The sequence below is a fragment of the Lotus japonicus genome, chromosome 4 (assembly GCF_012489685.1).
Source record: "Lotus japonicus ecotype B-129 chromosome 4, LjGifu_v1.2".
Classification (NCBI taxonomy): domain Eukaryota; kingdom Viridiplantae; phylum Streptophyta; class Magnoliopsida; order Fabales; family Fabaceae; genus Lotus; species Lotus japonicus.
Window position 1 is genome coordinate 72,594,566 of NC_080044.1, and position 25,371 is coordinate 72,619,936.

At 37.9% G+C, this 25,371-nt stretch overlaps 1 protein-coding gene across 1 annotated transcript; it reads left to right on the plus strand.

The window, feature by feature from the left end:
* Positions 1 to 981: 981 nt before the first annotated feature.
* LOC130715809 (chromatin structure-remodeling complex protein SYD-like) lies at positions 982 to 24,801 on the plus strand. Its single transcript, XM_057565929.1, has 39 exons — positions 982 to 1,120; positions 1,798 to 1,912; positions 2,011 to 2,072; positions 2,634 to 2,722; positions 2,812 to 3,474; positions 4,076 to 4,194; positions 4,370 to 4,539; positions 4,633 to 4,697; positions 4,782 to 5,510; positions 5,689 to 5,864; positions 6,028 to 6,125; positions 6,203 to 6,388; positions 6,524 to 6,704; positions 6,787 to 6,981; positions 7,064 to 7,107; positions 7,369 to 7,425; positions 7,713 to 7,809; positions 8,042 to 8,214; positions 8,303 to 8,516; positions 8,753 to 8,878; positions 8,999 to 9,088; positions 9,723 to 9,839; positions 10,000 to 10,080; positions 10,909 to 11,016; positions 11,312 to 11,481; positions 16,241 to 16,319; positions 16,408 to 16,482; positions 17,281 to 17,378; positions 17,461 to 17,568; positions 17,936 to 17,993; positions 18,098 to 18,325; positions 18,549 to 19,788; positions 19,885 to 22,394; positions 22,472 to 22,657; positions 22,733 to 23,056; positions 23,129 to 23,452; positions 23,529 to 23,852; positions 23,928 to 24,251; positions 24,332 to 24,801. Exons 2-39 carry the CDS (start codon positions 1,808 to 1,810, stop codon positions 24,512 to 24,514), a joined length of 10,176 nt encoding a protein of 3,391 aa, XP_057421912.1. The 5' UTR covers positions 982 to 1,120; positions 1,798 to 1,807; the 3' UTR covers positions 24,515 to 24,801.
* Positions 24,802 to 25,371: the final 570 nt, after the last annotated feature.

Sequence of the window (25,371 nt, forward strand, 5' to 3'; positions counted from 1 at the left end):
GTTAAGTAGGTTTACATTACTAGTTTAAAATTGCACATTAGTTGTTATTTAGAACTTATACTTGGTCTGAATTCATGTCGATGTCTCACTAATGATATTTCACTCGTGCAATTATGATGAGATGGCATCTGCACACAGTGTTGAGTTGGAGGTGACAAAGTTTATGCATGAACTCTTTTAGGATTCCCAAGACAAGTCAACCATTAAGATTAATGACATCAATAGTCCCAACATTTCTGCTACTGTCGGAGGTCTTCCCATTAGGCCTTCTTTCTTTCTCCGCCTTCTTTGCGTCCTTCTTTTGAAACACGTGGTTCACGACCGAGTTTGCGATCTTTGATTGGTTAACTCATTGGGGGAGGGAGGGGGGGTCAGAGAAACTACCACTCTCCTCATTGAGCTAACCCATATAAGATGACAAACTGGACTATGTACCACATCTTTAAGAAGAAGGGCACAAATATGACAAAGAATGCTAGATGGTCTAATGAGGAGAGCTTCAATGATGAAACACGTGTTGGACATGTTGATGATATTGATTTCAATGAGGCGAAGTTATGCCCAATCTGAGTCCTAATACAGTATCAAAGCATATTACAATCATTTGCCAAACCATCTACTGACTTCACCGCCTTAGAGATATCCCATGATGGACATAAGAGCATTGACCTGACACGCTTGACAAATATCTCATGACGGGGATATGACCACTTCCATGATCCATGTTTCACATGAGATATCTGGTCCTAACTGAGAGAGTATTGGGTGTAAGGATTTTTACTAGCATAACCAAACACAAATCAACTTTGCTTTTATCAAAACATCTAAAAATTAATCTACTTCTTAGGCAAAAAATTATTATTTTTTAATTTGAATCAAAATCATTCTAAATTTAGAGAAACTCAATAAGAATATAATAATCAAATTTAATTTCAAAATTATTAAAAGAATATTTTTAACTAATTAGTTTGTATATTGCGTTTGGGGTTGCTTCTCTCTTTCACTGGTATGTTCTGCAGAAACGAAGGTTGAACGAGACGAGCTACCATTAACACGAGATTCTGATGCTTCTCTCTCTCTCTACTGTGTAGCTCAAAGCTAACCTAACCTTGGTAACCAGGTACACCATTCCCTTTCTCAATTTCAACCATTTCCATTTTCCATTTTTTCAATTGATTCGTTCTCTCTCTGTTGCCACCGCCACACACCGATTCAAAACTTGATTCACTTTTCAATTTTCGCAATTTCGTTCTGCCTCTGATGATTTCACCGTGTGCCTAGGTAGAACTAGAACTGCACCTGCCATTTCATCAATTTTTGTACCTGCAGGAAGGTTTTTAGGGATTTTTCCGTGTTTTTGGATGAAGAAGGGATCAGGGTTTTTGTTTTTGGAATTAGAATGGAAAATGCGTGTCAGTGTTTCCTTTCTGATGATTGATAAGATTAGGGCATAGATAGATCGGTCTCTAAGGTAGGTAACTAGGGTATATTGGTATAATACGATACATGGAAGAAAGCTAGAATTTTGGGAGTTATATTGTTATATATCTTTTGAGTTTGCTCACAAAGACTTAGACTTGCCCATTTTTCATTATGTAATGAATTAAAGTTTGGCCTTTTATTTTTGGGAACTTGACATAAAGATTGCCTGGGTTTATCTTAAGTGTGGGATTGTGTTATGTCTTTCTGTTGAGTTTGGTGGTTTACATTATTAGCTTAAAATTACGCGTTGACTATTATGCTGAAATTTCCAACGGGTCTGAGTTTATGTTGATATTTTCAATAATGATATTGCAGTTCTAATGAGATGGTGTCCTCGAACAATGTTGAGTTGGAGGCGGCGAATTTTCTGCATAAACTTATTCAGGATTCTAAAGATGAGCCAGCCAAGTTGGCTACTAAACTCCACGTGGTGTGTGTTGTTTTATCTTAAATTATTATGTTTAGTTATTCTTATACTTGTTAGGAAATGCTAGGGAATACTTGGCACTAATTTGACGAGTGTTTCAGATACTACAACATATGAAATCAAGTGGGAAGGAAAATTCAATGCCATATCAAGTGATATCAAGGTAAACTGTCTGTGACTCGGCACTCAAAATCGTCCATATATATATGAGATAAGATGATAAAATTGAACATCTGATACTGACTGTCTTCATGAGGTCACATGGTTACTTCTGTAATTCAGCTTTCATGGTAGTTTACTTTAGATATTAACTACCACTGTCATTTGTGTGATGGAAATGAAATAATAACGGGGATGGTTTATTTAATTTCATGATATATGGTTTGATAAATGATATGAATATTTTGTTAGGTTTTTGGAGCCTCTTTCCACACAGAATAAAAGGTTCAATTTGATTTAGCTATTTTTTGTAATTTGACTTGAATAATATGCTTAAAGTTGATACGTCAATATGCCTTTATTTGACTGACTTTGTAATAAACTATATTTTCAAGGCTGATGATGCTCATCTTGCAGACTTAATTTTCTTTGTGGCGCCTTAGTGATTCTACTTATACTTATCATTCTGAGCACCCGGCCTTGATTTTTCTTTATTGGTAACTTGAACCAATCTTTTCTGTCATGCATATTGTTTTTTCTTCTGACTTAATGTTGTCTGTTATAGGGCAATGGAGACTGTCATCAGCCAACATGGTCTTGATATTGAAGCATTGAAGCCATCGCGTCTTCCTTTGACTGGTGGTCCTCTAATCGGTAAATTATGCTTGTTTTTATATCACAGAGATAATGTTTGTGATTTTTTTTTCAGTGGTTCTGATTTCATTGTTTTGTAATTCATGCAGGATCTTCTTCGTCACAAGCAGTTGGTAGTGCAAAGGACTCTAGAGTTGGCTTGGCTGAAAATGAAGCATCCAAAATGGATCCCTTTACTTCTGGCCGTCCACCAATTGCCCCAACTGGTGGAGCTCCTGATTATTATCAAGGATCTGTGGCTCAGAAGAGTAGTCAATCTTTTGATCAAGAAAGTCCATCTAGTTTGGATTCTAGGTCTGCTAACTCGCAGTCACAGGACAGACGTGATACTGCCAATTGGGACAAACAGCAGGTGAATCAAAAGGATGGTAAGAAAGCCACTGCGAAGAGAAAGAGGGGAGGTACATCATCACCTGTGGAACTGCATGCTGACAGTTCTTCTCCTGGCAATACTGGTGTTAATGCAAGGAGAGGGAGAAAGACCAAGGCTGAACCATCAGATGGTCTTTCAGCTAAAAGTGATGAATTGACTAACTTTAACCTGGTTTCAACTAGTAGTCAAGTGCAGAATATTTCAACGTTTTCTGGTAACATGAGAAAAATGCCCAGGGCAAACCAAGAAGGCCATCATTTATTGGCAAAACAAATTGATTTGACAAAGATTGGCAACCCAATGGTGCGAGCTCCAAATTCAAAGTATCCAGAAGATACGGAAGTTTCCTCTGCACATATTGCTCCAGGGAAGCAGCAAGGTGGTTCCTTACCTTTTTAGTTTTTACACATGAGATTATAGGTGTATCATGTATGGGATCAAAATAAAGCTGAATTGCGTTATGAAAAATCTGAAAATTCTCAGGTTCCCAAGTTTTCTTTGTTCTTCCTGGTAATATGATTTCAGAAATCCCAATGCACTGACTCCATCCCTTTGTTGTAGTATAGGATTTGGAAAATTTTCAATTATGAATCATTATGTATCTTAGAATTTGGGAGGGCCTAACTGTACCCCAAAAGCTAGCTTAGGGATGAGAGTTGCACTATCCTTTATAAGGACTTATTTGGCCATATCTCTAGTCAATGTGGGACTTCTCAACACACCCCCTCACAAATTAGACTTCGGGTTGGGCCTAACTCAACTCCAAAATTTGAGCGTAAATGCTTCATGGTTGTTACTAAGTTATTTATGAGTGCTTTTGGATGCTTCTTGTTATATATGAATATTTCTATTAAAGACAAATCTGAATGATTAAGGGAATCTCTATTTCACTTAGAATTACACGTAACACAGAAAAGAAAAATATAATTTTGAATTTCTTGCCCACAGTTATTAATAAAAAACAATGTATTAAACCTCAGGTGCTTATGCTAAGTTTCATGGAGGGATGGCAGTTCCTGCTGGTGTCTCTCCAATGGCTGAACCAGTTTTCTCAAATTCAAGTTCAACCACTTTAGCTGATGGACACAAAATAGCTCAGGTACTTGCTATTCATCAGTTTTGCGTTTGGGTTTGTCTCTATGCTCGTTTCCTTTCATCGTGATATACTTATCTAACTTTAGTTGACTTTAGTGAAAACTTATTATACTTTTGTTATTCTGTGTTGACTATGTATGATCCAACTTGATTGCCTGACGAGATAATTTTATTGGCAGATTGCAAAGCAAAATAGTGGGTCAGAAATGACTATGCTTAGACAAGGTGCTCCTTCAAGAGATACTGGAAAATCCACTTATCCTGCTCCACCTGGATCATCTGTAAAGCCTTTCAACGAACAACAGTTAAAGCAGCTTAGAGCTCAATGCCTTGTTTTTCTCGCAATTAGGTGGGCATTGTTCTGCTACCACTTTTTGGATTTGAGAAAATGGTCTGGATTAATATTTTGAGTTATACTGTGAAACATTGTTCAATGTTGCAGAAATGGTTTAGCACCAAAGAAACTGCATCTTGAAATTGCACTCGGAGCCACCTTTTCTAGAGAAGGTGACTGATGTTTATCTTTTCTTTCACGTATTAAATATCTTCATTCACTAAGAGTAACTGGAGTGCAACGTGATTATAATACAGATAGTTCTCGTAAAGACCTAATTGACCACAAAGGAAAATCTCAATCTTTTAATGAACCGGTTAATACATCAGGGGTTATGATGCCATTTGGAGGTCTGAGCAATGTGAGACAGACTGATAAAAACCCTTTTGGGTCATCTTCTGCTGGAAAGTTTCTGGAGGCTGACTCTTTGTCAACGGGAACTGAGAGCCCAAGAATGTTAGAAGACACAGGCAACCTAAATTCAGACATCCACATGAATTCACAAGAAAGGAAGCATCTCCTAGCCACAAAAATAGGAGAGCTCGAAAGAGTTCAAGAAAGAGTGGTCGCTTCTTCAGCAATTTCATGTCAGCAGCAAGATTCTTTAAGTACAAGGGGTACTGTGGCTGGTAATAATCATTTGGATGAAGTTGGCAATGCTAATATGCAGGTTGGAAGGTCTAATCAACCTTCTATTGTTGGCTCCAATAGCTGGACTGGATTTACTGGTCATAATGAAGCTTCGAAGGGACCTCCTCAGATCCCTACTATTCAACATGAGTTGCCTACAGAAAGAAGAGAGAATATTCCTAGTCCGTTTCAAAATGTTGGTAACAGTTGTGGTTCCCTCAATCACAATTCTGTTAATCACTTGGCTTCTTATTCTTTGAAAGAGCACTGGAAACTTGTTCCAGAGACAGATCGTGATCCTCATGGAGCAACTGTGATGAAGGATGGAAATGCAATGACAAAAAATGTTTCTTCAGGTGAAAGCCATACTCAATATGGATGCAATCAGCTATATTTGATAATGATGTTCGATATTTGATGCTTATGTTCTTCGTGTTACTTCAAGTGTCAGTAATCCATGGTTTTCCTAATATTGATTACAATTACTTGTTCTGATTGATGATGCATCAAAACATGGTATTTCTTTTGCTGCAGATCAAGAAGGGAATGAGATATTGGTATCGTCTGATTTGTCGTCTTCTAAAAAATATACGATGTCAGAAAGATGGATTATGGATCAGCAGAGAAAGAGGCTTCTTGTTGAGCAAAATTGGGTACAAAAACATCAGAAAACAAAGGAAAGAATGACGGCATGCTTTCACAAGTTAAAGGTTTGTTTTACGTTCAACTGCCAGTATTTATAGTTTAATGCTTAATATGCTCTCCATTGACCTTCAATTATTTTGCACATCACATGTATACCATATATGGATGATGGTAATGATTAAATGTTGCATGCACATCATGGTCTGTGCTTCATTCGTTGTGTTGCAGGAAAATGTGAGCTCATCTGAAGACATTTCTGCCAAAACCAAAAGTGTTATAGAGTTGAAAAAACTTCAACTATTGGAGCTCCAACGTCGTCTCCGGAGGTAATTTATATTATTGATGCGAATAGTTTATTGTCTGCTTCAACACTCAATTTGACATATTTTTCCTTTGTGGACAGTGATTTTTTGAATGATTTTTTCAAACCAATTACAACTGAAATGGAACATTTGAAATCAATTAAGAAACATAGGCATGGTAGGAGGGTCAAACAACTTGAAAGGTATGAGCAGAAAATGAAGGAAGAGCGTCAGAAGCGGATTCGTGAGAGACAGAAGGAGTTTTTCAGTGAGATAGAAGTACACAAGTATGTGTTTTTTTCCTCCATTTCTACATGTTTTTTTACCTCTGCCATTTTCCAATGCGTTGTAGTAGATAAATATAAAACAGTGTTACATGTACTCTTTCTCTCAAACACTTCTGTTATTACTTGGAAATTAAGGGAAAAACTTGATGATGTATTCAAAATCAAGAAGGAACGGTGGAAGGGTTTCAACAGATATGTGAAGGAGTTCCATAAAAGAAAAGAACGTATTCATCGCGAGAAAGTTGATAGAATCCAGCGAGAGAAGATTAATTTGCTAAAAATAAACGATGTGGAGGGCTATCTTCGAATGGTGCAGGTAGGTTTATTTTCTTATATAAATAGATAAATGGCTTGCATTTAAGTGTGCATGCTTAATAACATCTTCAACGGTACATTAGGATGCAAAATCAGATCGTGTAAAACAACTTCTAAAAGAGACTGAAAAGTATCTTCAAAAGCTTGGGTCCAAGCTACAAGCAGCGAAGGCTGCAGCAGGACGTTTTGGGCATGATATTGATGAAACAGGAAGTCGTAGTTTTCTTGACAATAGTGAAACTACTTTGGAAAATGAGGATGAGGCTGATCAGGCAAAGGTAAGTTCCCTACACAACTCTGTCTTAAGTTAAATCTTAATTCTTAAATATGTTACTCATTTGTTTCTATTCTGTTTTACAGCATTATATGGAAAGCAATGAAAAATATTATCTGATGGCCCACAGGTATTATTTGTTATGTACTTATGCACTCTTCAAAATAGGTTTCTTGTATTGTAAGTTCATGTTATACTTTTACTATTGATGAAAGGATGATAAGCGTTGGGGACTGTAGTTTTAGTGGTTTGTTTCAATTTTGAAGTTTCAAGGGCTTATAAGTGCTCATGATCTATTGGTTCCATCTATCCATAAATATCTTTGTGAAATATCTACTACGTGGTGGAGCTCTCCTGATTCATTCTAAGCAACTCTTTTTTCCCCCTGCAGTATAAAGGAGAGCGTTGCAGAGCAGCCGTCTTGTTTGCTGGGCGGGAAATTAAGGGAGTATGTTAAATATTTATCCTTTTAGTTTTATAATTCATGTAATTTAGTCAACACATATGTTTGTGTCTTGCAATGGAGATCGAAGTTTTTTTAGGTGATTTAGTGAAATGGTAGGGTAATTTTTTGTAATTAGGCATCGTCTTTGGCTCAGTGGGGGATTTTATTCTTCTCACACTTTTTGTCTGTGTTCTTAAAAAATCTTGTTTGATGAACAGGGATTTTGAACTAACATTCTTTTTTTCTGTCTGTGGACTTACATTCCTTGTGATTGCAATTTTTGTCCTTAGATATCAAATGAATGGCCTGAGGTGGCTGGTTTCCCTATACAACAATCACTTGAATGGAATCCTTGCTGATGAAATGGGACTTGGTAAAACAGTCCAGGTAATCTATTTTTTTAACTTAGAAACTTAATGTACTTAGCTGGATTTCCGATTTCGTTCTTTTTATCTTTGTTCACTATTAGCATTTTTGCAGAGTGTTATTTACTATCTCCTTACCTTCTGGATAATGTATGTTTTTGGGGTAGACACTAAGGATGCTGGAGAATATTTTGCACCAAATGATAGGAAGAAATTTTGTATCTATAAAATCCCAATTTCGTTACATTTTGTAGGTTATTTCTCTGATTTGCTACCTGATGGAAACAAAAAATGATAGAGGACCATTTCTTGTTGTCGTGCCCTCTTCAGTTCTACCTGGTTGGGACTCGGAAATAAACTTTTGGGCTCCTGGTATTCATAAAATTGTCTATTCTGGACCGCCAGAGGAGAGGCGTCGTTTATTCAAGTAATTGGACTTTAGAATATCAACCCCTTCATCTGTTTGATGCTTTTGTCATGGTGCATGTTCCTTATTAGTTCTTCTCTTATTTTAGGGAAAGGATTGTTCATCAGAAATTCAACGTTCTTTTGACCACATATGAATATCTGATGAACAAGCACGATAGACCAAAGCTGAGCAAAATACATTGGCACTACATAATAATTGATGAAGGCCACCGCATAAAGAATGCGTCTTGCAAGTTGAATGCTGACTTGAAATACTATCAGAGCTCTCACAGATTGCTGTTAACTGGAACACCATTGCAGGTTTTTTTCTTTTCCCCCTTTGAGTTTTCCTTTCTTGGGGCTCTCATTGCAGTTTACTTTGGATTTTCCCGTGTACCATTTGAATTTTTCTGTAATATTTTCAATCATATGCTTGTGCTTTTTCTTGGGAATGATAGAGTAGAGAGTTTCTTTAGAGCCCTTCTTGCAGGCTCCTGTTATGTCCTTCGTTTCTTTTGTGCCCTTGTTTCTATAACATATGTTTTTTTTATATGCAGAACAATCTTGAAGAACTATGGGCACTACTTAACTTCTTGTTACCGAACATATTCAATTCATCGGAGGACTTCTCTCAATGGTTTAACAAGCCATTTCAGAGTGCTGGAGATAGCTCGGCTGATGAAGTAAGTTTCGGCTCATTTCTGTTCATATCTGTAAAATTTAGATAGTCTTGACTCTGAGTTCTAATTTAAACTTAATTGATTCCTCTTTTGCCTATACTGTTGTCTTCTATTTGTAACTAGGCTTTACTGTCTGAGGAGGAGAATCTCTTGATCATAAATCGTCTGCACCAAGTTTTGAGACCATTTGTACTCCGGAGGCTGAAACACAAGGTTTTTATTACTAACCTTTAAGCCTATTATTATGGATAGTTCCTACTTTTTGAGATTTCTGTATACTGTGATAAAAGTTTATTCTTATGAAAAAACATGGCTTATGATTTTTGTATAGATTCTTGGAATCAAATAGTTCATTCTCAATAATATGTCAAATAAAATTATTAATAGTTTTATTTATATTATTATGTTATCTTAACATGCCTTCTGATGATGAATGTGTCACTGAATTCTTTTGTTTATTTTTTGGTGACTATATCTATATGTTCCAGTTTGAGAGCGAATGTTATAAATAATGTAAATAGCATATCTACTATTTAGGTGTCGATTTTGTATTGTATATTATGATGTTTTTTTATCGGTCAAATTTCCCCTCCAGGGATGGGATTTGATCCCTGGACCTTTCCCTCCCCAACACATATGTCCCCCAACTTTTACCACTTGAGCTGTCATTCGGGGACATTGTATAATATTATGTAAATCTGGTAATTAGTAATTGTTGATCCTTGTATACACGACACCCACTATTTATAGTACTCTGTAATTTAGATACACGAATTCACTCAATACTTTATCATTTTCTCAGTCTCAAGTCTCAAGTCTCAACACTTGTGTTTCCAATTGTTTTTAGGTTGAGAATGAGCTGCCTGAGAAGATTGAGAGACTTGTAAGATGTGAGGCTTCTTCATATCAAAAACTTTTGATGAAGAGAGTGGAAGAAAATCTTGGTTCTATTGGCCCTTCAAAGGTATCCTTTCTTCTGTGTTTATTAATGTTTCTAGTCCTTTTGATTGTGGACTATAATTTATTTCCCCCTTTTTACCTTTGGAATGGAATAACTTTGCTGTGTAGTAGATAGACATATGTGTAGTTATTCTGGTGGTGTAATTGAAGTTCTTGATTGTTAGGCTCGATCAGTACACAACTCTGTCATGGAGCTTCGTAATATCTGTAATCATCCATATCTCAGCCAGCTTCATGTAGAAGAGGTATTTTCCTGTCCGATATACGGTTCTTCTCTGACATGAATCTATTTCGTTAAAATTGAATTATGATTTTAACTCCAACTCTCTCAAAAATTGGATTTTTTTGCTATTCTAGTTTCAGTGTGATGCTGATGATACTGATTTTTTTATGTGAAACTGAGATTGTATTACATTTTTAAATTTTTTAAATCATGAATGAAACATCATGTTCAAGATGATATCCTAACCTAAATTGGCAGAACCTGGCAAAAGAAATATTATATTCAAACAAGGCTATAAGATTTAGGGTATATTTGTTTGTACAGTATGTTGGGCTTGTTTCATGTGACCAACTAGAAAACCTCTTGTGACCTGACAAGGAATTTTCTGTGAGATTTGTGGTGGAAAGTGTTGAATGCATAAAATGAGATGTGTAGAGTGACAAAGATCCGGGCAAGAATGAGGATTAATGTGTATTGGGGTGAGGCTTTGCATAGTTCGCAGATACTCCTTGTAATGTTCATTGATCACACTGAACTGTGGGAATGTAGCCAGTAGTTTGATTCCTTGTTCATTTCTCTTTTTCCTGTTTTATGTTTGTGAATCTGGTTGTAATGATAGACTTGTTTAGGGTTTTAATCGCTTTCTAACTTTAATAATGCAGCCAGAAAGTTGTAATTTGTTGCAGAGGTCATAACTTATACTTTGAAAATGGGTTTGTTTAATCTGTCTGAAGTAGTTTATTTAGTTGACTACTTCAGCCAGAGGTAAAGCTTGTATGATTCGACGCTGGTTATTCTTATTTTTGGAGGGAGGGTGGTATGCTCCAATATGACGTTTTGCCATTGGCAGGTGGAGAGCTTTATACCTAAGCATTATCTGCCGCCAATTATTAGACTTTGTGGGAAGCTTGAGATGTTGGATCGTATATTACCTAAATTGAAAGCAACAGATCATCGGGTATGAAACATCCTATTTAATTTCTCTGGGTTGGCTACATTTGACTTCTTTGACAATATTGACATGAGTTGCTATAACAGTGAAGATATTTTGTAAACTTATTTATGGTGCTTCTGTTTATTTAAGATATTGTTGTTTTGTTGCTCCTTTTGATGCTGAATGTGCTTGACAGTTTATTTTCCCTCTGCTAAATCTATGGACCTGTACTGGTTCTTATTGTGATGAGTAACTTATCTTTTCTATCAATGTTTTTTAACTCTTAATATTTGGTTTCATACTGTCAATGCTTTTACAGATTCTATTCTTTTCAACGATGACTAGGCTTCTGGATGTTATGGAGGAATACTTAACCTTAAAACAATATCGTTACCTCCGGTTGGATGGGCATACATCAGGAAATGATCGTGGTGGTCTTATTGATCAATTTAACCGACCGGATTCTCCATATTTTATTTTCTTACTCAGGTAATTTTAACTTCTGTTAGATTACCATTTGTGGCAGTGAAATAGTCAATTAAAACTGTATTTAGAAATGTAATATAAAACCCTTCATTTATCTTACCCAACCGCTTAGGTTCTTAGGTTAATTGGTTCATGAATCATGATATGATATTAGAGCCTCTATGATCAAATGGTATAAGGTTTGTTCTTTGTTGTCTTTATTATTCTAATAAAAAGTTGAATTTCAACACAAGCTAGGTGGACTTGTGCATTGTTCGCTGTTAGGAACCAGAAAATAGCACAATGACTGAGAGTGAAAATAGGATAGATGAACACTGAATCCTCTGGAAAATACCCAGAAGCAGTGTTTTAGGGAATTACAAATAACAGTAGAAAATTAAAGATAAGAAACTGAGGCAATTCGAGAGTGCCTCTACTCTCCCAAGCCTAATCCCAAATCAAGCCTAACCTCTCTCTCACAATACACGCTTATATAGCCATTCTCACCTCAGCATTCTCTCTCTTTCACACTCCTAGCACCCTGAAGATACTGCCACATCAGCTTGGCAGTTATCACTAGTGGGAATCAATTTTATTTCCCTTTCTACCCTTCCTAACAAATACCTTAGCAATACTAGGACTACTAATATCTGGGTTCCTATCATCTCTCCCTTCCTCAAAAACATCCTTGTCCTCAAGGATGGAAGTTGGAAACATTCCTTCATGGCTGCCAAGGACTCCCATGAGCTGTCAGAATCAGGTAGGGTCTTCCACTTCATAGGCACTTCCCTATCTCCCTGCTGTCCAGATCTTGAAATCAGTAGTTGTTCAAGTTCAGGTTGCAGTTCCCCCTCTTCATTTAAGCAAGACGGAAGAGGTTGACTCAGTAATACGCCTCCTGAATCCCATTGTTTGAAACAGGATGTAGACCAAGTCGTTGCTGAAAAATAAGAACAACCTCCAATGTCCCATGTATTCATCTTGCATTCAATCGCAACAAGCAACCCAAGCAATAGAGTCTTAGCTGCTATCATATGTGTCCAGGACTTGCTAAAAATTTCCTTAGCAAAATCAGCTTGTGTGCAAGCATAGCAGACAGCCTGGGCAACAAGGTCAGGTGTCCTCACCCTTCTAGAGATGAACATATGGCTAGAGATCACCGGTTGTTGTTCAGTCTCTTCATTGGCCCTCTTGACATCAAGTGTTCTACAAGTCATTGTGGTAATAATGCAGACAGCTGTGTTCTTCATTCTTACTCTTACTGTAACTATGTCACCTTCCCCCTCAATGAGCTTCTGAATTTCCTGGGTCAACCTTCCGTATTCCAACGAGCAAATGACATAGGAGGGGTCCATGTGCTTCTCCATTGGAATGTTATTTGTGTTTTTAGCAACTGCTTTAACAACTCTCAATATCATGTAAATTACACAAGAGTCTAGTAAGCATGACTTAGAATCTTTCTGCCACTTCACATACCAAATTCCATCTGTGTTGTGAAAGGAAACAGCTTGTACCCCTTGCTTGATCATCTCATTAGGAGTAAGAGCTTTTAAAGTACTGCAGAATGGTATTTTAGATTGTACCTGGAGCTGTATTATTGTTGGAAAATCCACATCTATACTCACTTCTACTGAGAGCCTTCTAATCCAGGGAAAACGCAAACCCGAACCAGTTGTGGCTACTTCAACAATAGCAATTTCAACCCGACATATCTGATGTGTGAGAATCCATGAAGAATTCTTATTACACTTTTCAGGAGGATGAGGCAATTCCACCATGCCATTTTCAATTTCCCAGTAGAGTTGTGCTACCATCATGTTATCTTCTCCAGAAACCTCTAAAGGACCTCTTAGAACAGGTCCAGACCCAACCTTGCTATTGGTAAGTAATGATAAAATTAGATGTTGGGCTTCAATCAAATTTCCAAGTTCAGACAAGTTCAAAAAGCTTTGTCCACGAACTCCCAAGTTTGCATTAGAATGAATAAGAGATGAATCTTTGAGAACTTGTAGGTTGCTAGCCTCAAAGAAGGATATTTGAACAATTGAACCATGTTTAGCATCCATAAACATCTTGGGATTCAACCATAGATGAACTATAACACAAGTACGAAGAACTCCACATATCTGATTCCCTTTTTGAGAAGGCTTATTTCTATTTTCAGTTATTGGGCCACAATCTATTGATTCATATAATGGGCCCAAATTTTGTAACTTTCTCTCTATTTTGCCAAAAGCAATCAGAAGTTTAAGAAGCAAATTACCTGTTGCAACACAGCTACTATCACGTTGGGCCAGGCCCATTATGCTGAGAGAAGGGTCCAATTCCTGTTTCACCCACTTTGCCCATGCACTTGCCTTCAGACGTCTAGAAACTTCTGCTATCTTCTCTCTCATTCTCGTCGCCGGTGTAGCCTTGTCCTCCGACCTCGCCGGCGCCGGCGTTGTGGCGTACGCCGCCGGATTACATCCACAGTCCAAGTACTCCGGTGGTTTTGGTGGTGGATGTTTTTGAGTTTTTTTCCATTTTGCTCCTCTGAGCGTCTCTTCAACCACCGCATGACACGACTTATCTGGTGGTTGTGGTGGTGGCAAATTGGCCAATCCGCTTTCCGTTGCCTGCAGAGTATACAACCGTTGGTCGTAAACTGACCTTGTCCTCGTTATGAACATGGGCGTCGCCGATGTTAGCGCTGCCCCACGATATGATTGGTCTGGTGGTACTTGTTCGATCTTCTTCTCTTCCTGATTTATCATCTCCGGTGGTGGTGGTTGCTTGACACTTAGCATCACTCCCGCCGCCTCACCTCTTGATTCCTGAAGAGTGTAGCAGATCTGGAGTTTCGCAGCAATGGTCATCTCTTCCCTTGCAACGATGATGTTCTCTGTCAGATCCTCTTCAGTTTCCTCATTCTTTGAAATCCGGTCACCTTCGAACCGTTCATCACCAGTGCAACGAAACTTGACCCATTCTTCACACCAATTTCTTCTCAGTTCCAGGTTTGTGGCTTTGGCTTTTCTGGTTTCATCCGTCTGTTTTTCTTCCTCCCCAGTATCTTGAACTGGATCTGGCAGAAACAAATCAGAATCTGGTTCGAATTTTCTGAGTAGAGCTATCACAAAATCCATCCATGTTGCCCTCTGATTTCTTCTTTTCCAGTCGTTCCACCAAAGGAGCGCATCACGCGTCAATGCCTTCTCCGCCACTGAGAATTTCTTCTCCTCTGATATTCCCTTGGCCTCACAGTACTGCTCTACGGTGATGATCCATCCATAAGCCACTCTTCCATCAAATTCTGGAAACATCTTAGCAAATCAAAGGCTACCACAGCACCTAGATCGGTGCTCTGATACCAATGTTAGGAACCAGAAAATAGCACAATGACTGAGAGTGAAAATAGGATAGATGAACACTGAATCCTCTGGAAAATACCCAGAAGCAGTGTTTTAGGGAATTACAAATAACAGTAGAAAATTAAAGATAAGAAACTGAGGCAATTCGAGAGTGCCTCTACTCTCCCAAGCCTAATCCCAAATCAAGCCTAACCTCTCTCTCACAATACACGCTTATATAGCCATTCTCACCTCAGCATTCTCTCTCTTTCACACTCCTAGCACCCTGAAGATACTGCCACATCAGCTTGGCAGTTATCACTAGTGGGAATCAATTTTATTTCCCTTTCTACCCTTCCTAACAAATACCTTAGCAATACTAGGACTACTAATATCTGGGTTCCTATCATTCGCATAGGCTCCGATGACGAAGCTTGCACCATAGTTGTCCAATAGATTAATTACAGCGGACCCTTGCTTAAGAGGGTGTGTAGAAAAATAATATAAAACTGTTTGTGTTTTCACTTTTCACTCAACAATTTAAGCTATTGGAATAGTTAATTACTTAATTGAAGACACATAGGATTGGGGAAGAAAGGGATTTTTTTGGGGGGGGGGGGGTGCAGCTGGTGGTTTCCGGGTTGAACTCTTGACATCTGTTCAAATCTTCTTCACATCATTTTTAAAGGTTAAAATCTTAAACTATATTTCTAATTGAAATTATACTATGAAAAAAGTCAAAAAGTAGATCTTTTCTTTGTCTAACTTAAAATTAAGTGATAAATTAAGCGATAGCCATCTTGTCTTTTTCATATGAACCATAAGAAGAGGGATGTGGGCACTCTTGTGCCAAACTGAAACATCAAATTTAAATGGCTTATGACTATAAGTTTTCATGGTTACCATAATGCCGGCTTCCTGAAAATTATGAAAGCAATCAGTTTAAACCAAGTGTGCATTCTCTTTCTAAATCAGAAATTTTGAGATATTGACTTGAACCTAAAGCCAAAAATTTGCACCCAATGCTTTCTAATTTGCAGGTTCCTAGCGTTGATGCGTGTAAGTGGTAGCTAATATAATTGATGTAATAATGATCACAATTCTTCTCTCGCTCACTGATAAATTTTCAAGATTTCTATGTCTCTGTCTGGACGCACTTCCATATATTTCTTTATGAAATACATTTCACTGCGATAAGCAAGTGTGTCACTGAAACTTAATACATACTTTGATTTACTTTGTAAATATGATTGCGGTCTTGCAAATTTTCAGAGGGAGTTGTTTCACAAATGTATTTGGTGGGTTTTTCTGCCACATTTCTAGTTCATGAGTTTAAGCTATAATCTTAAGGACATAATAAATCAGGCCTACTTCATCTTACTTTCATGGTTATCTTCATGTTATATTATCTTTAATATTGCTGACATTCATCTATTGTTACAACTTTCAAGCATTCGAGCTGGTGGTGTTGGAGTGAATCTTCAAGCTGCTGACACAGTGATCTTATTTGACACTGACTGGAATCCACAGGCAATGCAATTTCTTTTTTATGATTTCCATTGTAAATTGTTTACTTTTTTTCTGATTAATTATGATCTCTTTGTTGGCATATTTTCAGGTAGATTTGCAAGCCCAGGCCAGGGCTCATAGAATTGGTCAAAAGAGGGATGTTCTTGTTCTTCGCTTCGAAACAGTCAGTACTTTCCCCTAAGTTAAAGTTTGTCATTGATGGGACTATTGTTGATATAATTGCACATATGCTAGGTTGCAGTCCCGTGAGTTTTTTCTTGACAAAAAAATGTTATTAAATAAAGAGAATATGTTTTAAAAAGCTTTAGTTCTGATAGCTGGTCCATAGTATCCCAAGCTGTTGGTTTTAAAACAATTTGCCATATTGCAGATAGTTATTGCATTCCTTGTTCCATAGTGAGAAATGAAAATTGTATAAATATTTGAGACTCGTGTCTAGTTAATGCAACTACCATACCTGTTGCATGGTGGTGGTGATTTCAAATGTGCTTGTTTTAGACCATGTAAAATTCAAAATTTCAGACTCATATCAGGCAATAAGATGAATACTTAATTAGGGAATTATCGTTTCCCAGTGTAATTTTTTGTAATGATTTTATAAAGCTCTGGTGCATGTATACTGCTTTAAACATAAATGATGCTTTGCTCTTAAATACAATTGCGTTGGTTCTATATAAAATTTAAATTTATTATACTCTTTGAAACCATAGGGAATTATACATTTTGTGGCCATGATAACAATATTTTATTCCTCTATTCTGGGGGTTCAGGGGGAGGGGGGCATGCGATGTTGTTTATCTTGCAAAATGTGTTTGGTTGCCCTTGTCAGCTTGATTGTTTGGTAAATGTTGATAGTGCTGTTTTTAGGTGTTAATGGCGTAACATTACTATAAACTATAAAGTAGTGTCATATTTTCATGCTTACTAAGGTGTTATTTTTTTCTTATTACAATGTTAAAAGGTTCAAACTGTGGAAGAACAAGTCAGAGCTTCAGCTGAGCACAAACTTGGCGTTGCCAATCAGAGCATTACTGCTGGATTTTTTGACAATAATACAAGGTTGGGAATGCTGTGATATAGGTCATCTTAAGCTTATTACAAAGAGTCAACTCTGAATTTTCTTTCTCCATGTTTATTGCAGTGCTGAAGATCGAAGAGAATACTTGGAGTCCCTTCTGCGTGAGTGTAAGAAAGAAGAAGCTGCACCTGTTTTAGACGATGATGCTTTAAATGATATCTTAGCCCGCAGGTATATAAAATTTTGTAGCTTTCACCATCTGTCTATCCATCTACGGCTTGATGTGTTGTAAACTTATTTTCTGATGAATGGTTGGATTTTGGGATTTTCATTTTCACTTTAACGTATATTTGAATGTGTCAATTTCCAACAATAACAACTTACATAGTGTAGTAGGAAATTATGGTAATTCTGGAATATTTTGCATGTGACTCTTAAGTCACTACCTTCATTTTAATTAATTGTAGGAAAGGCTTTTTCATGATGTATTATTGTCATTTTAGCACTCTACACTTTCCATTGGTGATTTAAGTTACAGATTATGGAGTTACTTAGAAGGAAGAAAAGTAGATCTGACAGAATCTTATCTTTGTTGCAGTGAAGCGGAAATTGATGTGTTTGAGGCAATTGACAAAAAAAGGAAGGAAGATGAGCTTGTATGCTATTAATTGTTTGCTTGGGCTTTTCATCCCTATAAATATTGCTTTTTACTTGCTGTTTCTATTATAGAGAATCTTACTGGACCTAAAAAATGTCCCAGGTAACATGGAAAAAATTGGTGCCTGAACAGGCAACTGATGCATCTGATCTTATTCCTCCTCTTCCTTCTCGTCTTGTTACTGATGAAGACCTGAAACAGTTCTGTGAGGCAATGAAGATATCTGATGTGCCTAACGTTGGGGTAGAATCCAATGGAGTAAAGCGAAAGAGTGGATCTGTTGGGGGCCCTGATACTCAACATTATGGCAGGGGAAAACGTGCAAGAGAGGTTTGTCTATATATTTTATTCATTTGGATCGTTTTTGACAATTGTATTTGTTGTTTGCTTTTTTCTCTTTGTATGATATTGCACTGCATCGTCACCCCTGGAAATGATGTTCAAAAAGTAGAATAGGAAAATTAATTTAAAATATACTGATGTACTACCTAGTTTGTTAGGTATAATACTATCTGGTTGCTTATCACCATCACCATGTACATGCTTTTTATAGGTACGTTCCTATGAAGAGCAATGGACAGAAGAAGAGTTTGACAAAATGTGTCAGAGTGAATCTACAGATTCACCCAAAGTAAAAGAAGTGGTGGCAGAGATGGGCTCTGCAGCTAATGCTTCTAGTTCAGTTGTATCTACTACTAACTCTCTACCTGTAGCCATGCCTCTACTGGCCCCAATATTGCCACCTGTGGAGAGTTTGCCAGTACAGAAAGCGAAAGAGATAACCCCACCAGCCAAACGTGGCCGTGGAAGACCAAAAAGAATAACTTCAGATAGGTCACCAGCTGCGATGATCCCTCCAGCAACTTCTGGATCTGTTGAAGTGCATATGCAGTTACTTAAAGGAAATGGGTCTCGAGGGTTAACATCATCAACTCCTGATTCTGCTGAACCTATGGGTGTGAGTGGACCTATACAACCATCTGATTCAGGAGCTCCTACTAACACACAGGCTACCACTCCTATGACTACAAGTCCACCTAATTCTCAGTATGCTGCTGCTACTACTATATCTGTACCTATTCAAGCAAGAGGACAAGGGCAGAAAATTCAAAGTGGTGGAGAAGGGTCAAGGCGTAGAGGGAAGAAGCAGGTCATGATTTCACCTCCTATCCCTGGTGGTTCTGTTGGTCCTGATATCAAGGTCGGTGAGCAATTGGAAGATAAGTTAGCAAGTCCATCTAAAAGTCAGGCTATCTCCCAGTGTGAAATTGTCTCTAGCATTTCTGCAGTAAACAGTCCAACTACCATTACAAGTTCTGCTTCTTTGAACTGTGGAAAGGATAACTTGGGTGTTGGGAGTGATTTGAATCCTCCGCTACCCCTTCCTTTGCCCTGTACTGCTACTGCTACCTTGGCTCAAACTTCCCCCACATATCCATCCATACAGATGCAAAGTAAAAGGCAAAATAGGAAATCACAAATTGGAGCTGGCACTCCACGACGTCGGGGAAAGAAACAAGAAACATTATCACCTGTTCCAGATGCTTTAGGTCATCAGTGCTTGAATCAGACTTCTAATTTACTTATTTCATCAGGCAGCATATCAGGTGATAAAACCACTGAATTGAAAAGCTTGCAAGAGAACAATGCTCAAGAACCAAAATGTGTTTTCCAGGATCAAGCATTGCAGAGCCAAGGTGATCAGGATTTAAAATCAATGGAGGGGTCAGATGATTTAGCTAAGCAGACGATGATATTGTCTTCATGTAAAGATAGTACAATCAAATCTCCAGGTGAATATATTGAGCATTGCAGTGTTAAATTTCTAAAATGTTGAAATATTTATTTTAGAAAATGTCTTGGATGTAAACTAAGGACTTCTTTTGCAGGGAACGATTTAGAGAAGGTTAATAATCCTGATGTTCGTGATTCTTCTGTGAATGTTAAATCTTCTGAAATTCCCTCGTCGAAGATTGAAGTTTGCGATAATTCAGGAAATGAAAATTTATCTGTTCCGACATTGCCTATCGCTGAGGTGACAACAGATCAACATTCAGAGGCAAAAGCTCATGAAACTGTTGAAGCTTCAAAAACTGATACTTCAATTGTTGATACTCCAACTAATTCCTTGGCTGGTAGCACAACTATAGAAATCATTAGTAAGCCATTAGATCATGTGACTGCAAAGATTGTCCCAGCTATATTGAACAATGTTTATCCTTCTACACCAGGCTCTGGATCTACTCATCCAAGTTTACATGAATCCTTATCATCCAAAAGGCAAGGTCGTAAAACTCAAAATAGAGTGGAGCCACCACGGCGTAGGGGGAGAAAATCGGCTTCAGTTTTACCTGTTGTTCCCGATGCTCTTTCTGGTCAGGATCTTAAACTAAGTCACCATGCCCATAATTCATCAGGGGATGCATTGGAAGGGAAAGCCACTACAAATGTCACTCAAACTCAAGCGATTGAGATCCTTTTACCCAGTGGAGTAGCTAGTCAAGATTCCAAACGAAAAGAGAGAGCCTCCAATTCTACCCAAAATAAGCAACAGAAAGCTGGATCAACACGGGCTGACAGTGCAACTGTATCCTCAGATAAAATTGCTGCTTTTGGCCGAATTCATAATGTCAATGATGTTGCACGGGTAATGAAGGAAGTTTTCTCTGGTACTTGTTTGCCAAAGCCTAAAGCACATGATTCTCTTGGGAGCGAAGATAGGAACCCACCTATTTTTCATGTAGTGACTAAAGCTGCAGTGGATGCTGGTAGTAACTGTAGTTTGGAGGAAAAAGCATGTGCTGATGGGAATGTTGCAGTGGATGGCCATGAAAAGCAATCTGATATGCAGAATCTGAAGGGAAAAGCAAGTTTAGATGCGTCCACTGCCTTTACGTCTGATAAAAAAATAACTCTTGAGAATGATACCTTGTCTAATGTCAGAGAGCCTGAAACCAAATGTAGTTTGGAGGAAAAAGCATGTTCTGATGGGAATGTTGCAGTGGATGGTCATGAAAAGCAATCAGAATTAGCATCTGATATGCAGAATCTGAAGGGAATAGCAAGTTTAGATACATCCACTGCCTTTACCTCTGATAAAAAATTAACTCTTGAGAATGATACCTTGTTGAATGTCAGAGAGCCTGAAACTAAATGTTATGTTGAAGTGGAAGAAAAGACTGAACAGCCACAACAGTGTATTAAAAACCCAACTACTCAGAGTATAATGGAGGTTCTTGATACAACTCTTAATGCTGCTCAAATATCTGATGGGCATCCGGAGAGACTTCCTACAGGTTGTGGCCCCACTATATATTCATCTGTGGTTTCTCCGAGTGCTAAACCTCTTGCGGTAACTGATCATAATCTTGGAAATCAATCTGAGTCTTCAGAGAAGTGTTCCATATCTTCTCCTCTTGATATTGGTGGCACAGGAGGCGCAACAAATCCATTGGAACCAGAAAATTTTAATAATAATCCTGAGTTTAGTAAGGGTGAGGCCTGCAGACAGAGTAATTCGTCCACAAATGAACACCCTAATATCACAGAGCATACTTCTAATAAAAAATTGGAGTCTTCTGAACCATGTCAAAAATCTTCACCACTTGCTTGTGGTGACAACACTGGGTTATTGGCCCAGGCTGAAAATTTGAGTGATCAACCACAAGTGACCATATCTAATCCTGCAGAACATCATCATTTAAGGACAATGATAATTTCTGAACATACTGAAATTAATTCTAGAAATGAAACTGAGTCTTCTTCGAAAGCTTCTGATGAACTTTCTGTTGATGAGGGAATTGATGGGTGTAAAACTTCTGCATCAGCTGATTGTGATAGAGATGATAAAAGTATATTATCACCAACTATTGGCAATTTGAAAGGTGAGTTTTTAGAGGCTGGCCATATGGAAATGGACACATCTAACAGTAACATAATGGAGAACGACATGGCTAACAGTTCTGGAGTCCAGGAGGAACCAAAAGTTGATGATGTGGAAACTGATGTTCAAATGGATTCATCGACCAGTCAGAATATGCTTGTAAATCGTGACGCTGTCCAAGAAAATGTGGATCTGCCCTCCTGTTTGATGGAAAGTAAAGAAAATATTGAAGGCCCATCCACAAGGACTGAAAATACAGAGTTGGAAATCAGTAAGATGTCTTCAGATTCCCCAATAACTGTTAACCATTCTGTGGAGAGCGAACTATTGTCAGTAAAAGGAAAATCATCAGAAGTCGAAGTTTGTGATCAAATAGATGCTCATCAGGTTTTTAAGGATGATCTAGAAAGGCTTACTTCAAAAGATATGGATGTGTCTTCTCTTTGCAGTCCCCTAGCTCAGGACAAACCAAGTGATCCTCTGATACTAGAAGATAGTTGTAGGAACAATCCCAAGGTATGTTATGTTGCACATAGCAGCTCTTGTGGCTCAGTAACTTTCTCTTAAATTTTGTATTGACTTCGTTTGTACAGGCTCCCATTGTAAATCCATTACCAGAGCGGAAATCAGATTGTTCTGAAGCTGAGATGGTTGATCAAATGAAAACATCTGATGGTGAAAAGGTTGATCCAGGACTGACATGTACAAACAAGGAACTGCCTTCTTCCTTGGTCACGGAGCAAGAAAAAGCTGATGTATCAAATCCTTCGGAAACTGAGGTAAGTCATTTTGCGCATGGATTATGTTCACTACTGCAATTCTCTCTTTAACTTCCTCCTGATTTATTTCTATAGGGCCCCTCTGCAAATCCAGTACTGCTGCAGGAATCAGTTAATTCTGAAACTGAAACGAGTGATCACAAAGAGGTGGAAAACTTGTCTAATAATGAGGGTCCACAAGGAATCTCTAAAGCACAGGATGAATCTGAAATTGAGGATCAGACAGATCCATTACCAGATCGGAAATCAGAATGTTCTGAAGCTGATATGGTTGATCAAATGAAGACATCTAATGGCGAAAAGGTTGATCCAGGGCTGACATGTACAAACAACGAACTGCCTTCTTCCTTGGTCACGGAGCAAGAAAAAGCTGAAGTATCAAATCCTTCAGAAACTGAGGTAAGTTATTTTGTGCATGGTTATGTTCACTACTGCAATTCTTTCTATAACTTGGTGAATTTATTTCCACAGGGTCCCTCTGCAAATCCATTACTGCTGCAGGAATCAGTTAATTCTGAAGCTGAAATGAGTGATCACAAAGAGGCGGAAAACTTCTCTAATAATGAGGGTCCACAAAAAATCTCCAAAGCACAGGATGAATCTGAAATTGAGGATCGAACAGATCTATTACCAGATTGGAAATCAGAATGTTCTGAAGCTGATATGGTTGATCCAATGAAGACATCTAATGGTGAAAAGGTTGATCCAGGGCTGACATGTACAAACAACGAACTGCTTTCTTCCTTGGTCACGGAGCAAGAAAAAGCTGATGTATCAAATCCTTCGGAAACTGAGGTAAGCCATTTTACGCATGGATTATGTTTACTCATGCAATTCTCTCTTTAACTTCCTCCATGATTTATTTCTATAGGCCCCCTCTGCAAATCCAGTACTTCTGCAGGAATCAGTTAATTCTGATGCTGAAATGAGTGATCACAAAGAGGTGGAAAACTTGTCTAATAATGAGGGTCCACAAAGAATCTCTAAAGCACAGGATGAATCTGAAATTGAGGATCGGACAGATCCATTACCAGATCGGAAATCAGAATGTTCTGAAGCTGATATGGTTGATCAAATGAAGACATCTAATGGTGAAAATGTTGATCCAGGGCTGACATGTACAAACAACGAACTGCCTTCTTCCTTGGTGACGGAGCAAGAAAAAGCTGATGTATCAAATCCTTCGGAAACTGAGGTAAGTCATTTTGCGCAGGGATTATGTTACTACTGCAATTCTCTCTTTAACTCCCTCCATGATTTATTTCTATAGGCCCCCTCTGCAAATCCAGTACTTCTGCAGGAATCAGTTAATTCTGATGCTGAAATGAGTGATCACAAAGAGGCGGAAAACTTGTCTAATAATGAGGGTCCACAAAAAATCTCCAAAGCACAGGATGAGTCTGAAATTGAGGATCGGACAGATCCATTACCAGATCCGAAATCAGAATGTTCTGAAGCTGATATGGTTGATCAAATGAAGACATCTAATGGTGAAAAGGTTGATTCAGGACTGGCATGTAAAAACGTGGAACTACCTCCTTCCTTGATGACGGAGCAAGTTAAAGCTGATGTATCAAATCCATTGGAAACTGAGGTAAGTCATTTTGTGCATGGGTTATGTTCACTAATCACTACTGCAATTCTTTCTTTAACTTGGTGAATTTATTTCTACAGGGTCCCTCTGCAAATCCAGTACTGCTGCAGGAATCAGTTGATTCTGAAGCTGAAATGAGTGATCACAAAAAGGTGGATAACTTGTCTAATATTGATGGTCCACAAAGAATCTCTAAAGCACAGGATGAATCTAGAGACATTGAGGATCATCTGAGAAAGAGTCGGGTGAGGGTTCAGTGGTAGGAGAAGCCCAGGAGTCTGAAACTAAGTAATGAAATATATATATCCCTGTATATAATTATATACGTTATATATTACACGTGTTAAAGGAAAGGTTTTTGTACATGTATGTCATTACCAGATGTTGTTGGGATGTGATTATAATTTATATGGTCTTACGACCTGCATGTCTAGTTCTCAGTTATTTTGCTATCAGCTTATTTGTTGAAAGTTGAAACAGTATCCCAACACACTTATATCTGAATAGGATATTTGAAGGTTCATTTTTACAAAGAAATTATATTGGCACATATTTTTTGGGTTACTAAATAGACAGACATGTTACGATAAAGGTTTAGTGTTTCTATCTTTTGGGTGAATTTATTCAAAGTGACTTAATTGAACTAATCGTCTATGGGACTGGTTGGCAAAATATGTTAATTATCAAGGGATGATTAGGAGCCAACTATGTAAAGAGTAATCTCCTACGTGCGTCTGTAATATGTTCTTACAGGTATTGAAGTAGTTTGCTAATTGTCCAAACATTGGCAGCAAAGAGGGAATATTAAGCCACACATTATCAACTGCAATCTGATTTCCGTTCTAGTCCTAACATAAGGGTCTTGGGTGTTAAGAGGGAATATTAAGCCACACATTATCAATTGATATGGCTAATGAAGTACTTGTAAATGGTAGGATAATCATTACCGCTAAGCTAACTTTTAAGGTAGAGTTAGATTAAACTTGAATTCTAATTGACACCTTTACAAGTTTTATAAAGTTGTTTTTGAGTTCATTATTTTTAACCAGCAAGGGATTGACTGCTTGCTTCATCCCGCCCTTCCTTCCCTCACCTGTCCCACGTTCTCAGGAGTGTAGAA

Excerpts from the sequence above, each read along its gene's own strand:
- LOC130715809 (XM_057565929.1), top strand. The coding sequence starts at position 1,808 with ATGGTGTCCTCGAACAATGTTGAGTTGGAGGCGGCGAATTTTCTGCAT. Across the intron at positions 7,810-8,041 it reads GACTTGGTAAAACAGTCCAG|GTTATTTCTCTGATTTGCTA; the intron begins GTAATCTATTTT and ends TACATTTTGTAG. Across the intron at positions 23,057-23,128 it reads CAAATCCTTCAGAAACTGAG|GGTCCCTCTGCAAATCCATT; the intron begins GTAAGTTATTTT and ends TTATTTCCACAG.